The sequence below is a fragment of the Engystomops pustulosus genome, chromosome 7, assembly GCF_040894005.1.
Source record: "Engystomops pustulosus chromosome 7, aEngPut4.maternal, whole genome shotgun sequence".
NCBI lineage: Eukaryota > Metazoa > Chordata > Amphibia > Anura > Leptodactylidae > Engystomops > Engystomops pustulosus.
This window is the reverse complement of record NC_092417.1, coordinates 38,487,282-38,507,592: the sequence shown is the minus strand read 5'-3', so window position 1 is coordinate 38,507,592 and position 20,311 is coordinate 38,487,282. Positions and strand designations below refer to the sequence as shown.

At 41.6% G+C, this 20,311-nt stretch overlaps 2 protein-coding genes across 2 annotated transcripts in view; one reads left to right on the top strand and one right to left on the bottom strand.

Moving 5' to 3' along the window:
- Positions 1-1,005: 1,005 nt before the first annotated feature.
- PPP2R3C (protein phosphatase 2 regulatory subunit B''gamma) lies at positions 1,006-11,656 on the bottom strand. The gene is made up of 14 exons (XM_072115505.1): positions 11,517-11,656; positions 10,282-10,350; positions 9,333-9,454; positions 8,961-9,065; positions 8,104-8,216; positions 7,923-8,020; positions 6,852-6,922; positions 5,493-5,625; positions 4,672-4,727; positions 3,916-3,991; positions 3,564-3,700; positions 1,837-1,974; positions 1,688-1,747; positions 1,006-1,507 (listed from the first exon to the last, which is right to left on the bottom strand). Exons 2-14 carry the CDS (start codon positions 10,328-10,330, stop codon positions 1,319-1,321), a joined length of 1,347 nt encoding a protein of 448 aa, XP_071971606.1. The 5' UTR covers positions 10,331-10,350; positions 11,517-11,656; the 3' UTR covers positions 1,006-1,318.
- A 156-nt stretch (positions 11,657-11,812) lies between these two features.
- PRORP (protein only RNase P catalytic subunit) overlaps positions 11,813-20,311 on the top strand; it is a 50,447-nt gene continuing 41,948 nt past the window's right edge. The window contains exons 1-2 of the mRNA XM_072115504.1: positions 11,813-13,003; positions 16,800-16,847. Coding sequence (XP_071971605.1) covers positions 12,042-13,003; positions 16,800-16,847 — 1,010 coding nt within the window. The 5' untranslated portion in view covers positions 11,813-12,041. The remainder of the gene's footprint in view (positions 13,004-16,799; positions 16,848-20,311) is intronic.

Below are 20,311 nucleotides of genomic sequence, written 5' to 3'. Positions count from 1 at the left end.
GTTATTTTGATAATCCTTGTTCTGATGACTGCACAAGATTTTGAACATCCAATTATCACAGGGACATACAGTAAATAATTTTGTCTGGATCTAAAATATATAAATAAAAACTTAACATACAAATTCAATTTAAGAACAAACCTTAAGGCTACATTCACACTAACGTATGGGGGACGTATATACGGCCGATATACGTCCTCCATACACTTCTATGGGCGCACGGCACCCTACGGGAGCGGTACGGTGCAGCACGCGTGCGGCACCGTTCCATACCCGGGAAAAAGATAGGACCTGTCCTATCTTTTCCCGTAATACGGCGCCGTGCGCCATAGGTTGCTATGGAGTGGGTTGGGGGTTATATGCGCTCACCTCCTCCTCCTCTCCCCGTACACTGCCGTTGCCCGCTACGGTACGGTACGGGTGGGCAACGGCAGTGTGAATATAGCCTAAGAGTGTATCTTGTACATAATCTGGGGTCAAGCGCTTTCTCCTCCTGACGATCTGGAACGTGTGTAGACTGTTTAGTCTAACTTTACACTAAGGGAAGACTTTTTTTTTTTTTTTTTCACTGAAGCCATTTTGGCCCATGGACACGTACAGATTGCCTTTAGTGATTCTTGCCTTTAGTGATTTGTCACTGATGTCTTACTAACTAAACCATTCTTTTCAATTGGCTTTTTCACAGTTTAGAACCTGTTCAGTTTTTTCACTGTTGTCAGTGAACTCAAAAAGAAGTGTGAAAAAGTGCATTAGAAAGAATGGACCAGTAATACATCAGTGACAAATCACTCAATCCGGGAAAAGAAAACTAATTTGTACGTGTCCAGAAACCAAAATGGGTTCAGCGAAAAATCACTGATGTGAAAAAAAAAACCACGCCAATTTGAAATGACCCTAATATGTAAACTATGCAGGGAGTTTCTCCCCTGTTTTTTTTTAACCAATAACTGAATTTCTGTGTAATACTGTTGTAGAGGACGTTACAACTGAGGCTCAAGGCAAGAAAAATGTGTAAAATAATTATATTTCAAAAAGTCAAATAAATAGGAAAACACTCATGTTCTATAATCTGTTGCTCCACCTTCAAACCAAACCTTAGCAAATTACATTATTATGTACATGTCCTTTCCGATATACAAACAGTCCAAGCATCGGATCCCCTGAGACCAGCCAATTGGATGCAAGACAATGCAATGTACAGTAAAACCATGTGAGGCTGTGGCCGCAGGGTGTGCACTTACTATATGTAGTAAGTGTTACTATTGTAGAAGTCTCGTAACATGGTAAGTGGGGATACGTATGGACAATACAGGGATCCTTATGTATCTTCAATATCTGCAGGGTTTTCTCCATCTGTGGCTACCAGGACTTCCCGATTTTCATAGGTCCAGAACCCATTCAGATCTATAAGAATACTGCACACGGTGTCCCCTTGGCTACTTTGGATAAGATCTTGGAGTGAAATGCGAAGGGGATCTTTCGGTTTTACCATGTCAAAGATTTCATCCTAAAGTTAAGAAAAAAAATGTGCCAAATTGTTGAATTGTGTACATCTACAAATATGTCATCATTCTGCAGAAGCTAAGATATATGTGCAAAGGCAAATTTCCCAAAGTGGATCTGCAAGTATCATTATCACGCTGGCCTTGTGTACAGCAGCCCAGGATCCTGAGAATAGAGGATTTACCTTTACATCTTGGAAAGAGACTGGATCTTGAGAGTGAATTTTCATTTGTTCCTGAATAGCCTATCAAGAGAATTATTATATATAATAAACCATTGATCATTGCATATATTATATTACATTCACTGAGGAAACTACAGCTGCCATCGTACCCGAAAGAAGTAGTTCAGGGAAAACACATTCAGGCTGCCTTTGTTCTCAATATCCAGAAGCTTGAATATATACTGCAGGGCAGCGGGCTCTTTCCTGTTCTCCAGAGCCAAGACAAAGTCCAAATATGTCTTGTAGTCCTGAAAAGGGAAGAGAACAGAAGAATGCACATATCAAGAAGACAACATTCTTAATATACTCAGGATGACAAAATAATTATGTATTATGTATTTTTTTTGGTTGTCCTTGGATCCGACCAGAAACTCAGTCCCGGCTATGGTTGGGCAGGTCTTCCTATCTGGTAAGATTCCTCTCACATGAACATGCATCTACTGTACTGCAAGGCAGGGATCACTAGAGCCAGAGACACCTGTCCAACAGCATGCTGGGGGGGTCATAGCAGTGCTGAGTGTGTATTTGATTGATTAGGTTAGATGGCAGAGCTGAGTGTAAACTAAACCCAGTACCATGATAATCTAAGCATATTGTCAGCACACAGCAACAGTATAGCATAGAGCAGTGGTGGCGAACCTATGGTACAGCACAGAGTTTCCAGATAGGACTCCTGCAGTCCCTGGCCACCCAGGACATGCTGTGATCAGGGCTATTTTAAAGCTACACATCCTTAGCAGCCTGGGACAACAGGAGGGGTAAGGAGGTGCAGACAAGGCTGTGTTATTATTGTAGCTACTGCTCCTGGCTCCGCAATTCATCCTATTCAGGGGACCCTGGAAGGAAGCTACAATGATAATCTGATTTTTTTCTCTTTCTCGCAACTGTTTTGGTGTCCTCAGGATGCTGATACAATTCAAAGCCTTGACAAAACTGGAAACAACACGTTAATACTTAAATTGCTAAAAGGTTTGCCATTACTGGCATAGAGGAATCAGGGAGTGCCTGCCCACAGAGCTGAATCTTACAGTGAGCAGCTGGTACAGAGATAGGAGCAAAAGCAGCAGTAAAATTAAGTAAGGGGTCAAACGTTATCTTTATCAGGTTAGCAACACTGGGGGATTAAAGGAAACCCGCCACAACATTTTTCACAAATACAACTAGTGACAGTTTCACATAGAGCCCTAGTAACTAAATGACAACCTTCTTTTGGTTAAAAATTGTTTCCCTCAGATCCTGATATAATCAACTTTATAATCTTGCCTAGTATCCTAGGATATCTAGAAGGAGTCAGATGGGACGTCTGACTCCAGTAGCCCCTCCCCCAGCTTTCCCAGCATTCAGCAATAATATCATGTGACCAGGGTGACAATGTCCAAGGTCCTTTAGCATCCTAACATAAAACTGTACCCCATGTATGCATCTGATCACACGAAATCACATCATGCCTGCATTAAGGCATGCAGAAGAGTAGAAGTCCATGCAGGCTGCTGTGATTTCAGGTGATCAGATATATGCATGGTATACAGTTTGCTAATGTTAGGAGGGAGGCTTAAGGACCTTAAATTATGTCACCTTGGTCACATGACATTACTAGCTGAATGCTGAGAAGGGATGGGAAGAAGCTGCTGGATTCAGCCTGAGGAGACCGTGCCCCCCCCACTCGCTCTAGATATCCCTGGATGAGCAAAACTATGGGTGCTATTAATAAACTGTTCTGCTACCCAGCATCAGAAAGATGATCCCAAGAGAAATTAAGTGAGGAGACCACTTCATAGCATAGGCACTTAAAGTGTTTTGTGCTATATAAGGAAGGGGAGGTCTTAGAGGGACTTACCATCTCGCCATCATAGGTCAAGCATTCCTGGAAGACCCGATCCAAGAAGACGCTGGTTAAGGTGCCAGTTCCGTATCGCGACAGCTCTTCCTTGCTCAGCATCCCATTGTGGTCCTTATCAAGATTCAGGTACTGACCTAGATATATGCAGGTTTATGTGCAACATTGTATAATAACATTTATTAGTTCACTTCATTTATGGTCTAAAGAATGTTAAAAGCCCTGTCCAGAGTTACAGAGGACGTGAGATGTATTCTGGGCAACTGGAGGTTTGTAACTTTCTACACATTTGTACTTTCATGTTTGAAATTTTTCAGATTTTACTGTATAATCAGCATTAAACTGAACTTGCCATAAACCCTCAGGGCAGAGGGAGCAGAAAACCAGTTGGATTCTTGACTTTCTTTAGAAAGTTCTTCATCTCGAAGCTGTAAAGGCAGAACAAGTCACTTACTGGTTGTGGTGAAGTGTGAAATAAAAACTGAAAATACAGATGACACCGTTGTTTGAGAATTCTCCAAAAATAGCAGGACATGTGACAAACCTTGACAATCCACAATCAAAATCCATCAAGATAAACCAGAGGCACTTACTTATAGATCCGGGCACCGTGACTGTGGTGGTCTTGTTGTATTTGTTATCCTTCCTTCTAAAATCAACTGTTAGCATTATACAAATGAGACGGAAGTGTTACCTTAGCCCTCTGTGCTGTATATTCACAGGCTGTTACACTGCCTCCCCCTGCTCCCTCAGCCTGTGAATCTGAAGCACAAAGGAGCACCCCCTGAGCCTTTCAGACTCATTCGCATAATTTTAATAGTTGATTTTAGAGGAAAAAAAGTCCATGGATAACAAATATAAGAAGATTACCACTGAGCAGACATGGTCCCTTCAGATAGACCATCAATTATAATTCCTGACCATCCACGTTAAATTATAATGCCCGACCATCCATTGTCCAAAGAACTATTTTTCATTTTTTTCTCCCCTTTTTCAAAACATTTGTGCCTACTTTTAGACTTGAAAATATAATAATAAAAACATCCTCATTTCATCCTTGTGCAGAAATCTAAAGTAATGTTCAATTACAACGGTTGAAAACACTTACCTCAAGTAAATCATCCAAAAAGCTGCAGGCTAAAATATCCTGGATTTTTATTTTTCCTACAAAAAAAAAGTGACAGTTTAATTATCAGTCTCTGTGCAATTTTTCATTGTGGATAAAAGCTCCTGGAATTGCTGCACCTCGGGAATCACATGAGCTGAGGTCCTACAGGCACTATAGCTCCATCAGTCATCTACACTGCCAGTAATAGTGTGGGACTGATGCGTCCACAGAGGCGGACGGACGGAGAGACATTGTTGGATCCAAAGGAATGGAAAAGAAAACAATCACTTTTGGACTGGAGGTGGTTGACAGTCCTCAAAACCTGAATAACCACTTCAATAACCTAACAGGAAAAGGCCTTAAAGGAAATCTTCCATCAAAGTCAAGCATGATAAACCAGGGACACTTAATCCAGGCACCGTGACTGTGGTCATCTTATATTTGTTATCCATGGCCACCTTCTTTCTGAAATTTACTCGTAAAATCATACAAGCTCTGGAGGTGTTACCAGTGCCTCTCTGTACTGCAATTTAACAGGCTGTAACACTGTTTCCCCCACTGAATGTACCCCCTCTCTCAGCCTGAGTAATCTTACTGCAGCAGAAGAGGTTTCAGTGCACAGTAGGAGGGGGAAGTGCTCCTGCACAATGACCTCCAGACCATTGGTATCCATGACCACGAGGCTGCAGTAAAGTAGAACACTAAATGCTGTTACTAGCCCCCAGGCAAGATGGTATCCCTCATAATCATAGATACAACATTAAATTTTAAAAAAAAGTTTAAAACACACATACACAGACAGGTAAATCACTGATTTTTACCTGTTCTTAGAGGATCAAGGAAAAAGAAGAATTTGCGGACAGCAGTGCAGACATAGAAGGAATAGAAGGACTTCTCTAATCCGTCCAGCTGAGGCAGGGTGGGGATGAGCTCAAGAATATAATTCTCCAAATCCTGTATAAGAATAATAACAACAACACTTGTACTTAATACATAGATTAAAGATAACCTACCATCAAAATCCATCATGATAAACCGGGGACACTTAGTCATAGTGCCTGGATCTATGAGTATGGTAATCTTCTTATATTGGTTATCCATGGTCTCCTTCCTTCTAAAAGATACTTTTAAAATTATTCTAATGAGCCATAAGGGGGCTTTTCCATGAGCCAATCTGTGCTGCAGATTTACAGGCTGTTACACTGTCACCCCTTCCCCCTGCTCCCTCAGCACATCCCCCTTCCTTCTGCCTGATTTAATCTCACAGGGTGGGGGGATGCTCATGCACAGTTGAACAGCCTGCTAAGCCGCAGCACAAAGGGGCTCTAGTAACACCCCTCCATGTTTAACTAGCAATTTTAAAAGTTGATTTTAGAAGGAATGAGGCCATGGATAACATATATAAGAAAAATTACCACAGTCACAGTGCCTGGATCTATGAGTAAGTGTCCCTGGTTTATCATGGTTGATTGTCATGTTAGATTTCCTTTAAAAAGAACCTGTCACTACATTTTCAAAAATTCCCATAGAACCCTATTAACTAACTGACACTTCTTTCCCTCACCATTTAATCAACTTGTTATGTTATGATACCTGGCGTCAAGGGTGCGTGTCCTGCTCAGACGCCCCCCTCCCACCGACTCCTCCCTTAGCCATATGCCCCCTACCATTCAGCACTTCATGTCATGTGACCAGGGTTGAAGTCATCGAAGATATTTTACCCAGTAACATTAAAATCACAGCAGCCTCCATGGACTTCTACTCCTCCCCATCCTCCATGGAGGCATGCTGTGATTTCATGTGATCAGATACATACATAAGGTAGATGACATAACCCTTGGCATGAACTACTCAGTGATTTAACAAAGCTCTCTCCAACATGTTCCAACAAGGCTCAGTGTAAAACATTTGACACAGCTTCCTTTAACCAAATGACAAGTAAACAGAGCTGTATATGTCTTTGTTTTATGAAAAAACTAAATGGCAGGTTCCCTTTAAGTGTTTCATGAACAGAAGTCTGACCCTTCGGACTTCAACTCATCATAAGACTGAGGGTTACCAAGATATCTTTGTCTTTCACTTAGGACAAAATTAGTACATTGTGCCATGTATTCTGCATTTGGGTATGGAGAGGTATAAAGGCAAGTATAAGCTAGTATACTATATTGAGAACAACTTACCGACTCTCTCAGGTAACCTTGTCCAGCCACATCATACAAGCTTAATCCGATCCTTGTTTGGTGAAGCCATACTAAAAGATAAAAGAAATACAGCTATTGATTTACACTTAATTTAAACACTTACAATGTTCAGTCACTAGGGGGCCACAACTCACCATACACAGAAGATTTTGATTGCCCATAATGTGGCCAATCAGATGCCAGAGAGATCACTCATACGAATGATCCCACCAGTGACCTGACCGACTAAATGGGTCGGATTTCCCATCAGCATCAGTCACTGTGATAGTTCTGGCACATATTAAGACCATCAATTCTAGGTGTGCATTGCATTGGATCAATGATTGATTTTGATGAAATATTTCCTTTCCGATGTGAAACTTAGAGTAAATGTTTAATCAGAAGTGAAAAGGAAAAAGTAAGCAGGTGGAGGACTGTCAGCGTCTTCTGTGTCATAAATACCCTTATTATTGACTATATGAGTCAGTGACATGAAAAGACACCTTTATAACCTGATCAAAGTCACCCTGCCTCACCCCCGTCCCATTTATGACAGCAATTAGAATCTCACAAACTGTTACTAATCCCCCAATCCACACCTACTCCTGTACTTATACAGTATAACAGAAGCAAAATGACAGGACAGGTTTCTTATATATGTTATATATGTTTCTAACTATTGTTAAGCTTCCTTTCCATCGCTGGAGACATAATTAAGTCATAATTTATTCAGTATATTGCACCAGTATTTGTAAGCTAAAACCAGAGGTGGGTCCAAAAATCTCCCCATTATACCTTTTTTTCTGTGTAGGTTCCCCTTGTGGTTTGGCTTTACAATACTGATGAAATACTGACAGTGTGAAAGTGACCATAGTCTAAAGAACGCTCTGCTTCCCTCTTTATTGTGGATGACTATAATAAAGTTATGGGCACAGTATTTGATATAAAAAATGCAGCCCCCCCCATATGCAATTGCTTAAATTTTAGAAATCTTAATATATGTGTGCTGTTACTACAATCCAAGTAAAATCTGTATATTAACCAGAACCTAAACTTTTGCCCCTATCTTACCTTTTCTCATGACATAGTTGAAAAACTGCATGATGGATATCCTGCCGTACGGATCATTGTGAACAAGCTTGCTGAAGACTTTAGCAGTAAAAAATGGTCTAAAATAATATACAGGTAAGTAGAAATAATGACTATAATTGGTCATTTATTAATAGTAAAGGTGAGTAGAACAAGGACTTACTGGCACTTAGGCCCGGCCTTTTCACCAACAATTTGGAAGTTACTGTAGTTGATCATGGCTTCCTCACCAATCATAGGAGGGGACTGATGCTTGTCCAGCAGAAACCACAAGTTCTAGAAACAAACAGAAAGAAAAAAAAAACCTTACAGGGAACCTGTCATCAGAAGTTGGCCTAATAAAACCACTACCAATATGTTGTCAAGCAGTTGAACACCTTCCAGGTGATGTTTCTTTCATGGCCCAGTGTGGTGGCATCATCCAGAAAATCAACTTTGAATGTATACATTATATGTATGTAAGTCCCTGAAGTCAAGCTCTCCCTGCCTCTGAACATCTCCTTCCATGTAAATGACATAATTCACAAGACTTAATTAGATCTGGTTAAAGAAGTCCCTGGATGCAGGACCATCAATTACAGTAAAGGGGGTGTTCTTAGGCAGGAAGAGCTTGACTTTAGTGTTAAACTCTCCGCCTCCTTGACTTCATGAAACCAATTTACATCTCACTTCAAAGTTGATTTTCTGGATGATGACCACCACACCAGGCCATGAAAGAAACATCATCTAGAAGCTGCTCAGATGCTCCACAACATACTGGTGGTGGTTTATTAGGGCAATTTCTGATGACAGGTTCCCTTTAAGTGTAATTTAAGAAAAAATACATTTATTTTAAAACGGAACAAAAAAAAACATGAAATACAATAGCACTGTAATAATGGCATCAGGTGAGCTAGTTGTACGCTGCAAGTGGGCTTATCCAGCCCCACGGTATTGGTAGTAGTACATATGTTACTAATCATGGGTTACCATGCGTTCCACATATTTGCATTTACACATTTAGAACAAGTCTCTTCCTACCTGCAGCTCCTCATTGTCCAGTAATTCTCGGCTCTTCCTCTGTAGGAATACAGCTCGGGACTCTTCTCTCAGCTTCTGCTGCAGCACCTCGTCCTCTGCTGGTAACTGTGTGCAATCAATATTCAGGCCTTTAATAGAAATCTATTCAATGCCAAATAAAGATAAAGTATCTAGAACTTTAGGAAAGGGTAACAGTAAGTATAAAAAAAACCCCATTTGACTTATCATGATCCCTTTATAAAAAGAATAAGACACAGACACTTTGTCTTCTACCTTGCAATATACAAATATATTCTGCATTTCAACTTCTATGGAGATTCCTTGAAGTCCTATGGGAGTTCACATATCATCAACCCTGCAGGATGTGCTCACCCTGTAGTAGAATCGAGGGATGTTTTGGGAATTTGTGTCCTTCTGCCCTCCTTTCCATTCTGTATAATACTTGGTGAACATGGTCATTTCTTCATCTTTCATCTCCTCCTCACTTTTTCTAGCTAGTAAACAGAAACATATGTTATTCAATAGAAACATCTACTGCAAATGTTGCGCCCTGTGACCACTAGAGAAGCAATTTAGAAATATATTGGACACCATATCTATACAGGCGGTCCCCGGGTTACATACAGTATAGGTTCTGTAGGTTTGTTCTTAAGTTGAATTTGTATGTAAGTCGGAACTGTATATTTTATAATTGCAACCGCAACCAATTTTTTTTCTGGTCTTTGTGACAACTGAATTTTTTAAATGTTGGATTGTCATAAGAACCAGGATTAACAATAAGGCTTATTTGTAGACATCTTTTATAACAGTTATAGCTGTTTATTGTAGCCTAAGGCTAAAGTACAGTAAATTACCAGTTACCAGAGGTGCGTTTGTAACTAGGGGTGGTCTTTAGGGCGGGTGTTCTTAAGTAGGGAATCACCTGTATATGGGTTCAACTAATTCAAGAGGAAAGCCCATCGCCGAAGATTGTGAGCCCCATTGGGGACAGGGACCAATTTGACAAGCTCTGTGCAGCGCTGTGTAATTTGTGTGTGCTATATAAATAAAGAATTATTATTATTATAATGGAAAGACTTGCTCCTGTTCTGTGTGTTCAATCACTTCTGGTTTTGGCTTAATATAATGAAGGGATAACTGAAGACCTATCAGAGATGTGAATTAGGCCTAAGCCAACTCTTCCGCTTCATAGGAGATGCCATACAATGACAATCTGTTTCTATAGGCCTCTAGAGGCACACTGAGAAAGCAGAGGGAACTCCTCTTCAACATTCTGATGGACCTGGCGTCCCCCATAACATATAAGGCGTATTAATGATACCTTTATTATCTTTTTCCAGCTTTTCTTTGAGGCTTTTCTTCCAGTCCATTTTAATGTGATGTGATTTTTCTTGAAAATAAAATACAAATACATAATCATCCAACTGTTTAGACTTATTTCTATGTTTATCATTCGTAAACCTAGTGTCCAAAAACATTATTAGAAACTAGGTATCCACCTTTGGTCTGTATATACCTGTATATGTGTTCCTTGTCCTCTGTTATTCCTCTGGGTAATGTGCAATACTAGTTCTGAGGACTATGCCTTCTATACAAGCTTATTTTTTGCTTTATTTATTATGCATATTTAGTTATTTTGACCTATGCTGGACCTTTTCTTTGTATATTGACTTTTTAAATGGATTTATTTTAATTGATCTAATAAAGTGTCATTTTATGCATTCTACATTTTTGTTTTTTTTTGTGGTGTTGTTTGATTTTGGAAACGACCCATTTGATTTGGTGGGGGTGCATTGTGTCCGTGCCCCCTATTACTTGTATCGGTGGTCATTATTAGAAACTAGTAAAACGCCCCAGAATCAACAAGCAAGACCAACACACGTGGTAGGTGATAAGTGTCCATATCTGGACCAGTGATCATGGAGGTCACAGTTTTATTTATCCTGTGGATAGGTGACAGATGTTGATCTTGAAATAAGTTTTGTATATTGTGGACTTTACATCTGAAACCTGCACGTACCACACAATAGCAGTGAGAACTGTACAAAATCACCCTCACAACAGAAGAGGAATATTTCAGAAAAATTTGGGGAGACCGTGACTTCGTGGGTTGGGGTTAAGGGTCTAAACCTTTGTGTCTTATAGCTGTCAGTCACCACATTCCCAGAAGGGAAATGTGTTGGGGGTCCAATGCCTGAACTCCACTTCAGACCACCCGGACATCCAACACCTGTAATCCCAGACGTTATAAGGTAAAAAGCTTTGGAACCTCAATCCCCAGTTGCACAAAGAACCTACTGACAGGTTCCCTTTAAATCTTTCACTGCTATGGATGTATGTAAAACATGTTTCACTAGATCAATACTGTGTAACCTGTTATGGGGCTACAACTGATATCATGTTCAGACAGGGAATGCTGAGAGTTGTAGTTGTTGTACAACAGGTTGAAGAGCAATGGACTAGAGATGTCCTGATCATCTGTCTTCCCCACAAAGTATAATAAACCAATGAATCCCAGCTTAACCAGGCTTCACACCATCACATAAAACCACTTACCGTTATAAAAAAAAATGTCCTATAAGATTCCCCGCATCACTTTGTAATCGTTACCATAGCACAACACAGCACAGACCAAGCTCCTCAGCCATTCACAGCGTCACTTCCTAATCTTACTGTCGTTTTCCAATAGTGTCCTCAATTCCCTACGTAAACTTAAGGCAGAGACGCCATGTTTCTGTAGACCTCTACTATACACGTCAGCGGATGTTCTATGCCAAAATGGCGCCTATAACTGAAGACATCAGGTAAAAATCTTGGAGCGCTCTAGCGTTGGATGAAATCTAGTGTTTCCAATGAACCCGGAAGTGATTACAAATTGACACAGACATGTGGTGTACAAGGAGAGAAGCTGCGAGTCCAGTGTGTGATATGGGAGCCGTTGCCTGATCTGTCTATATTATAAGTAGTGGATTTATTATTATGTGTTATCTATGATGATGAACAGATTATACTTGTAGTTACTACGACATTTATAAGGGGAAGAACATTCCAAGTTTGGGGGGATCAGGGCCACCCATCATCATGTTATCCATCCAGCTAAGCTGCAGGTCACTGTATAGGACTATATGTGCCAGTAAGTTGCCAGTGTGTCATGCCACTGCAATTTCAATGCCCTGCATAAAGCCGGTGTACACCCCTGTTCAGACTATAAGCGTAACATGTACTGTAAGTGCGCGTGTAGACAGAGACAGTCCCCATGTAAAATACCCAAGACAGTCTGAAAGAAAGGAATACATAAGAGGATCCTCTGTGTTCTCTGCCGGAGCTGCCAAAACAAGATCCGACAAGAATAAGGATTTGGAAGGGTCAAAGCCGTCAACACCACGTACAAAGAATAGTAAAATCGTTCTACCCACTGAGCCGCTAAATGCTGATGGTTGGAACAAGCTTAAATTGGATAATAAAAGTGATGGAAACTTTGAAGATCATGTAATAGACCAGATGATTAAAAAGAACAGCGATCTGGACATTGCAAAATCCTTATTGTCTTTTGTAGCGGTGAGGGACGGTGATGTGACTTACAAGTTACTCCTAAAATACCTGGTCTTATGTGTTCAGCAAAAACGGAGCGCTGAGATCTACGATGTGTATGAGATCCTGAGAATGAAATTTGACTCTTTGGAAACTGGCGCTCACAGTCTTATTATTAAAGGTCTAAGTGAAACTGATCACTGGAGGGAAGCCATAGCCTCTTTAGAAACCTTAAAAAAGGCCGGCACCCCGTCATCCAGGAATTATGGCGAGTGTGTTAAAGGAGCTATTGAGCACCGCGAGCCTCAGCTGGCCTGGAAGCTCTATGACGAGATGTTACACAGGGATATGACCGCCCCTGAAGATACCATCCAGAGTCTGTTTAATGCTGATCAGGACTTACAGGATGAAGATTTCAGGACCAGGCTCTTTGGTATCCTCACATACTTTAGAGAAAATCAGATCTACCCTGGACAACCGCTGATGAAAACCATAAAGTCCTGGTTTGAGAGGTAACATTGTTGGATTGGTTTGTTATATCTACCTTAGTGTATGTACAGATCTTACAGGTATTTTACAATGAAAAAGTCATGGCAATATGTTTAACAGGTGAGGTGTTCCTTAGACCAGCTTCACACTGCAGTATTCCCGTCAGTATTTTGCATCAGTATATGAAAGCAAAAAGCAGATGTAGATTGTACAGATGTACATTTTCTCAATTTTGAATCCAATTTTTATTCTTGCTTGTAAATACTGATGCAAATTAGTCATCAGAATACTGACTTGTGAGTATTTGAATTTTGTTTTGAAAGGCAATTCAAAGGCAGTGGGAAGGAACTTAGTCTGATAGCACTGAACTGACATTAGCATAGTGTTTAAAGGGGTTGTCCAAGTGCCAGACAACTTTAGGAGTCAGGCTGGGGAGGGCTTTAAGAAAAAAACAAAAAAAAACCTGTGCTTGCTCCTGGTGTCACGAGCCAAGGTCCATCTGATCCATTGTATGTTTACAGGGGCATGAAAGCTCCACTCCAACTACTTCCAGGTGAACTGGCATACCCACCCATCTCCTGTACCAGTGCTGTGTCTGAGGCTGGACAGGAGGGTGTGGCATGGGACACCGGGAGCCACGGAGGAGGTGAGTACATGTTTTTTTTTTCTTCCCTGCCCAACAACTTTTCTAACACTCGGACAATCCCTTTGTTGCGAACCCAATGTTTATGAAATGCAATTGGTCCAAACTCCTCCTCCCAGCCTTTGAATTGTATCTCAAAATGCAGTTCAAGCGCTACATGTGAGCATGGCCTGAGGGTGAATTAACCATGCATTGGAGGCTATGTCTGGAGCCTCCGTCTTAGATGCGTGACGTATGACTTACAGAAGAGCATTGCACTTATGAGAGATCTGTGAAAACCATTCTGACTAAGACATACTCTACATTTTAATGAATGGCAAGATTTGTTAAAATAACGGAAACGGGTAGTGATCCATTAATAAGTATTGCATTTAGTGCAGCCGTGTGCCATCTATTTTAAATATGGGCGGCACATAGTTGATTTTCCCTGTTGTATGCATCTAACCTAATAGGTGACCCTTCACAGATTATGGTACAGTTAGAATATTATCATTTGACTCCGCCCACCTCGCAGAACCTAAATGGCATGTAATGGCATCAATTGGTCTGAAAAAGGTTGGTGCTAGAGAAAAAAAACAATGCAGATGGGAACACAACCGTTATGGGGACTGTGATCTGGCCGCAAAATTTGTGGCCAGATCACAACCCCCATGGAGGTCTATGGCACCCAATCATGGTGCAGTGAGCACAAAGAGTCTCACATAACTCTTTCGGTCGATCGGTTTTCCATGGAGAGGGGAGGCGTGAGGAGAGCTCACCCCTCCTCTCAACCCTGTGCTTACCCAGGATACAGGCGAACGTCCATATAATAGAGAAGATGTTGTGGTAAAGCCTGTGGATAAGGGCGGCAATGTGGTCCTTATGACCCGCACTTACTACATCCAAGAAGCCATGAGACAGCTAGGAGATAGTAACAGCTACAGCAGATTAGAGAATAACCCCACTCAGAAATATCTTGAAAATTTACGTAGCTTCATTAGACGCAGGGTGGAAAAAAAATACACAAAGAACCGCGGAAAGACTACTCCCTTCTAAACCCAGATACCCAGTATGGTATTTCCTCCCTACGGTCCACAAGACTTTAATCAATCCCCCAGATCGCGGGGATAGGGTCTGTAACTGAACCTCTTTCTAAGTATATTGATTGGCTCTTACGCCCCTTATTAGCGGAAATCCCTTCGCATTTGAAGGACACTAATACATTTCTTGCAGCGCTTGATACTGTAAGTTGGCAGGAAAATTACAACTTGGCCTCGATAGATGTCTATAGACGTCCAGAGCCTCTACACCCGAATCCCCCAGGACCAGGGTGTGGAGTGTGTACGCTCTGTTCTAACTGATATTCGGCAAAATGATGACTATACTCAATTTGTGTTTGATGGTCAATAGTTTGTGCAAAACACCGGAACAGCCATGGGCACGCCGGTAGCCTGCACCTTCGCCAATATTTTTCTAGCTGTTTTCGAAAATAGATATATTTTCTCTACAGAAAACCTTTTTGTCAAACATATTATTACATTTTTCCGCTATGTGGACGACATCTTTCTAATCTGGGGAGGTACTAAAGTGGAGTTTTTTGATTTTGTGTCGTTCCTTAACAAATATAATACAATAAACATGCGTTTCACTGCAGTCTTTGGAGGCAAATATCTTGAATTCTTGGATGTTCAGATAGAAGTCAGGGACAACCAACTTACCACCACTGCGTTTAGGAAACCCACGGCCACTAACGCTCTTCTTCACTATCACAGTTTCCATCCGCAACACACAAAAGAAGACTTACCCTTCAGCCAATTCGTTTGGCTGAAAAGACTCAATAGTAGCTCAGCTAGTTTTGAAGTACAGGCGGCCGAATTGAAACAAAGGCTAATATACCGTGGCTATCCCATTTTGCTTTTAGAAAAAGCCCTGACCAGAGCATGAGACACCCCTGTAGACAGACATACAGTACATTGGGCCGAAAAAATAGACACAGTAGACATCAGCAGAAAAAGAATGAGGAGTGCATGGCCTTCTCCTTTGGGTACATCCCTCATGTGCGATCCGCAATGCTATCCATATGAATTGGAATATTTTAGAACAAGATGACCAGCTGTCTGATATTACGAAACATAGACCACTGATTACCTTTAGACGTAGTCCATCCATCCGCACACACTTAGTATCGAGTGGTTTCTCTACGACAAATCCGAATTGGATTCAGAAATGTATTCCAAATGTGGGTCTTGCAATTTCTGTCGGTTTAATTTGCAAAAAGATATGATCAAGCTTGGGGGAGCAAACCACAAAGTCAATTCATTCATCAACTGTCGAACTTCATTTGTAGTTTACACCATTCTTTGCCCCTGTGAATTTTTCTACATCGGCAAAACTATCAGAACTCTCTTCACTAGGTTCCGGGAGCACTAGAACTCCATCAATACGGGCAAAGGATGCCCCCGCCTAATCAACCATATTAGAGAGAGCCATGGAGGCGACCCAGAAGTATTAAGATTTGCAGGTTTCGATAAAGTGGAGATTGATTCTCGCGGCAGAGACCGTTCTTAAAATTTGTTCCGCCTTGAAGCTAGATTAATTTTGAGGTATAATGCTCTGGGGAACATGGAACTTAATGACAGAAACGATCTTAGTGTGTTTCTATGAGTAATTATATCCTTAGTGTATTCTTAATGCGTTACATTCATCTCTGTTAGACGATCCATGATGTTATGGTGCTTTACCGATGCATACTGTCTTCTACTTGTATTGATGTTGTATCGTGTGTAAGTGTGTTGTTTACCGCTGCCAAGGCAACGCACGCTCGGGGCAGGTATATTACGTCAGCCCCGAGTTCTTGCGTTGTCCGAGGCTTGAGAAAGCGCTTAGTGCGTGAAACGGCCCGTCGCCTACTCGTGGCGTGCATCCCCCCTGTCCTGGAAATACTTCCGCAATAAAGTTTACTGCTCTTAATTCTGGTGAGTTCCACTCTGCTTTTCTATTTTATACATATTACCCAGGATACAGGCCTTAGTCTGAGTAGATATCAAAATCTCTCCAGATGCCTTTATATTGGTGAATTTACATATACATAAAATAATTATGTATTTTTATATTGGAAGTCAGTTATTAATGATTAAATAGATTAAACATGACAGATTGTAGAGCCTGGAATCATCAGACGCTTTTTTTATTTTCAGAAATCCCAATGAAACTTGGAAGGGGCAGCTAGCCAAAGTTACAGACAGGTAAGTGTGCCATGTATAATCTTAAAAGATTGGATTTCTACAATATATGTAGGTCTACATTGCAGCTTTTGGCTGCACAACATTAACGTTTTTTCTCCTTATTCTTATTTTTGCCTATTGCATTTATAAAGAAACTAAATTCAATTTACCAATCGAGATGTATTTAAATTTCCCTACCTACCCTTTGCATGAATGGCTTAAAGAGAACCCGTCATGCAAAATAACCCCCCTAAACTAAATATATTTTCATAAACTGCCATTAGAGAGCATTGCCTCTATCCCTTCATTGTCCCTCTACATGCCTGTAAACCTAAGCAATGAGGTCCTAAAGCTTCATGCAAATGACCTGTGAAATGTCCAATGAAGCATTAGCATATTCAAGCTGTCCACTCTATTCATGAGTGGGAGACACAGCCACACCCCCAGTGCATGACTGACAGCCTGTGTAATGATGTGCTTCCTGGTGCTGGTGGCCACACCCCCTGCAGCCTGTGTGTGCATGTGTGTGTGTTTAGGAGAGATACAGCAGCTCCAGGCAGCCATGTTACAGCAGAACATGTCAGATTCATGTGTAGCTGATGTCTGTGTCTCTCACCTGTATATTAGGAGGATGCAGCATGTCAGCAGATGCAGCACACACACTAGCCATGCTTTACTATACATTACACACAGACATGAGCAGGGGGAGGAGAGGGGAGGGGTAACAGGGGTGACATCACTGCCTCTGACCATGTGACCAGCCTCAATTACATGATAAAGAAAAGATGATTTTACAATGATTAATGTATGAAATAACTAGATAAAGGCTGGGATGGGATCCTTGTGAGCTGCTCCAACAGGTAGAGGTGACAGGACAAGTGACACAGACCTGATACAGCATAGCTGAGTAATGGTCACCAAATGGTCAACTCCCTCTCACCACTCATGCACAAGCCTCAGCTACTTGTTCCAGCAATCCTTCCTGCTCGGACATGCCCCCTCCTAATTTACAACAGATGACTCCGTCTGATACAGCAGGTCCTGCTGCCTCCCTCCCTCAGTGACACACCCTATCTCACAGTAGACAGCTCAGTCTGTTACTACAAGTCCTGGTGCTTCCCTCCCTCAGCGACACCCCCTATCTCACAGCAGACAGCTCAGTCTGTTACTGTAAGTCCTGCTGCTTCCCTCCCTCAGCGACACCCCCTATCTCACAGCAGACAGTTCTGTCTGTTACTGCATGTCCTGCTGCTTCCCTCCCTCAGCGACACCCCCTATCTCACAGCAGGCAGCTCAGTCTGTTACTGCAAGTCCTGCTGTTTCCCTCTATCAGCGACACCAATTTTCTCACAGCAGACAGCTCAGTCTGATTCTGCAAGTCCTGCTGCTTCCCTCCCTCAGTGACACCCCTTTTCTTGCAGCAGACAGCTCAGTCTGATTCTGCACGTCCTGCTGCTTCCCTCTCTCAGCAATGTCCCGCCCTATCTCACACAGCTAACACAGGGCAGAATTTACCAACACTAGGGGGGATGTATTAATTTCTGTGTCTTTAGACCAGTGCAGAGTAGAACCAGACATATATCTGCTGCACCAGATTAATGATTGTGTCTGATGCTGGATGATTAATCTGGTGCAGTATAAAACTGGGGAGTCGTACTTTGCACCTCCTTTTAGTTGGTGTAGTTTGCTTCACCACTTTATTGAATTTTCTGTCGCACAGACTGAAGTCAGGCCCCCTAGTTACTGCGGACATCCCCCCTTTTTTTAGGGGAATCTGGAAAACATCCTAGAATGGTCTAAAACCTTCATTAAATGTGACACACATATTTTGAGGTGGATATTCCTCCAGTTTTCTGGCGTAGACAGATAATTACATTCCCCCCCTATCTATTGACATAGTAGATTTGCTATGTGATAGGAGAAGTGAGCAAAGCGTAGGAGCATGTGAGCAACATATGTAAGTTTCTGGGGGAAAAGGGGGAATAGATCGGGAAAAGTGGCACGTTAAAATATAACTTTTATTCTTTGTATTTAAAATTCCAGCGACTCACAGATTAAAATAATAGACTTTTAGGGCACAGTACCAGGGATCACTGGCACCCGGTCTCAGTGCACACATTCAGGACCCCTGTCGGCACTACATTTGTTCTGCATATTAATGCACACGTTGTAATTTAAAGGAAACCTACCATTTAGAATGCAGCCTCTTCTGCTCTAAAGTTTAAAATGTGTTAAAACCGCGATACCGCGGTTTATAACACTAACGAAAGTAAGTACCGGCACCAGCTCACCCTGAGCTGGTGCTCGGTACTTACAGCTTACACCGACCATTCTAAATGGTAGGTTTCCTTTAACAGTGTGAGTGCTTACACCTAACAGCAATAGACAGATAATACTGAGATGGCGGACGCTGGACACTATGAGCGATGGCATTATATATGACATTATGCACAAGCTATAGCACTCAGTGTCATTACTCTACCGCCTTGTGTCACAATTTGCAGGTTAAATACAGCGCTTTGTCTGAATCAGTCGGACAGACTGACGGCACGCCCCCTAATTTCTGCCGCATGGTGGCCAGCGCACAAAATAGTTGTGTGTGACACAATGTGGACACACCCTTAAGGCCGCAAACGTTAGGCCAGCCATTGCACTTTTTATTATCTGTCCAACCCGTTCATGCAAACCTTCACAATAAAATCGCCGTTCTAGGACGCAATGCGCTAAAATAATGACATTCTTACTGTATAATTTATGGACTGTTCAGCCTTATGTATATTTACTAAAGTTGTTATTGTCAAATAATTAGACATTATTACCACTCGTGAGCTGTCACTCACGCTCCATGATCAGTGGGGGTCCCCGCAGTCAGGTCAGATAGTTCACATAATAGGGGATAACAATCAAAGTTATTACAACCACTTCATTTAACCTCAACACAGCACCACTTGTGGTTTGTAGAGGCTAAAATCTTTACTGCAGGCATACCTTTATAAGTGATATTAGACGGCTTGTTTTTTTCTAAAAAATACTTTTATATTTATGTAAATGTGGCTGAAGTTCTCTGTTACCAAAGCTTTCAGGGCTCCTGAATCATGCCTCCTCGAACAATTCTACCATTCCACCTTATACAGGAGACCTTGTCATAGGTCATAAATATGAGCTCTGAGCTTTGATCATTATTGTGGTTATTATTGTGGTTATTATAGGCAATAAGTATAAGACGTTTATGAGTGAGGTAAAATGGATAGAGACAAAGACATGCAGGGAGTGTGAGTGACATAGAGCCAGGCATGGAGTGCTAGTGACATAGAGCCAGGCATGGAGTGCGAGTGACAAAGAGACAGGGAGGGAGTGTGAGTGACAAAGAGACAGGGAGGGAGTGTGAGTGAGTGACAGTGAGACAGCCAGTGAGTGTGAGTGAGAGACGGATGTGGAGAGTAAATGAGAGACAGACGGAAAGAGTGAGTGAAAAACAGAGAGAA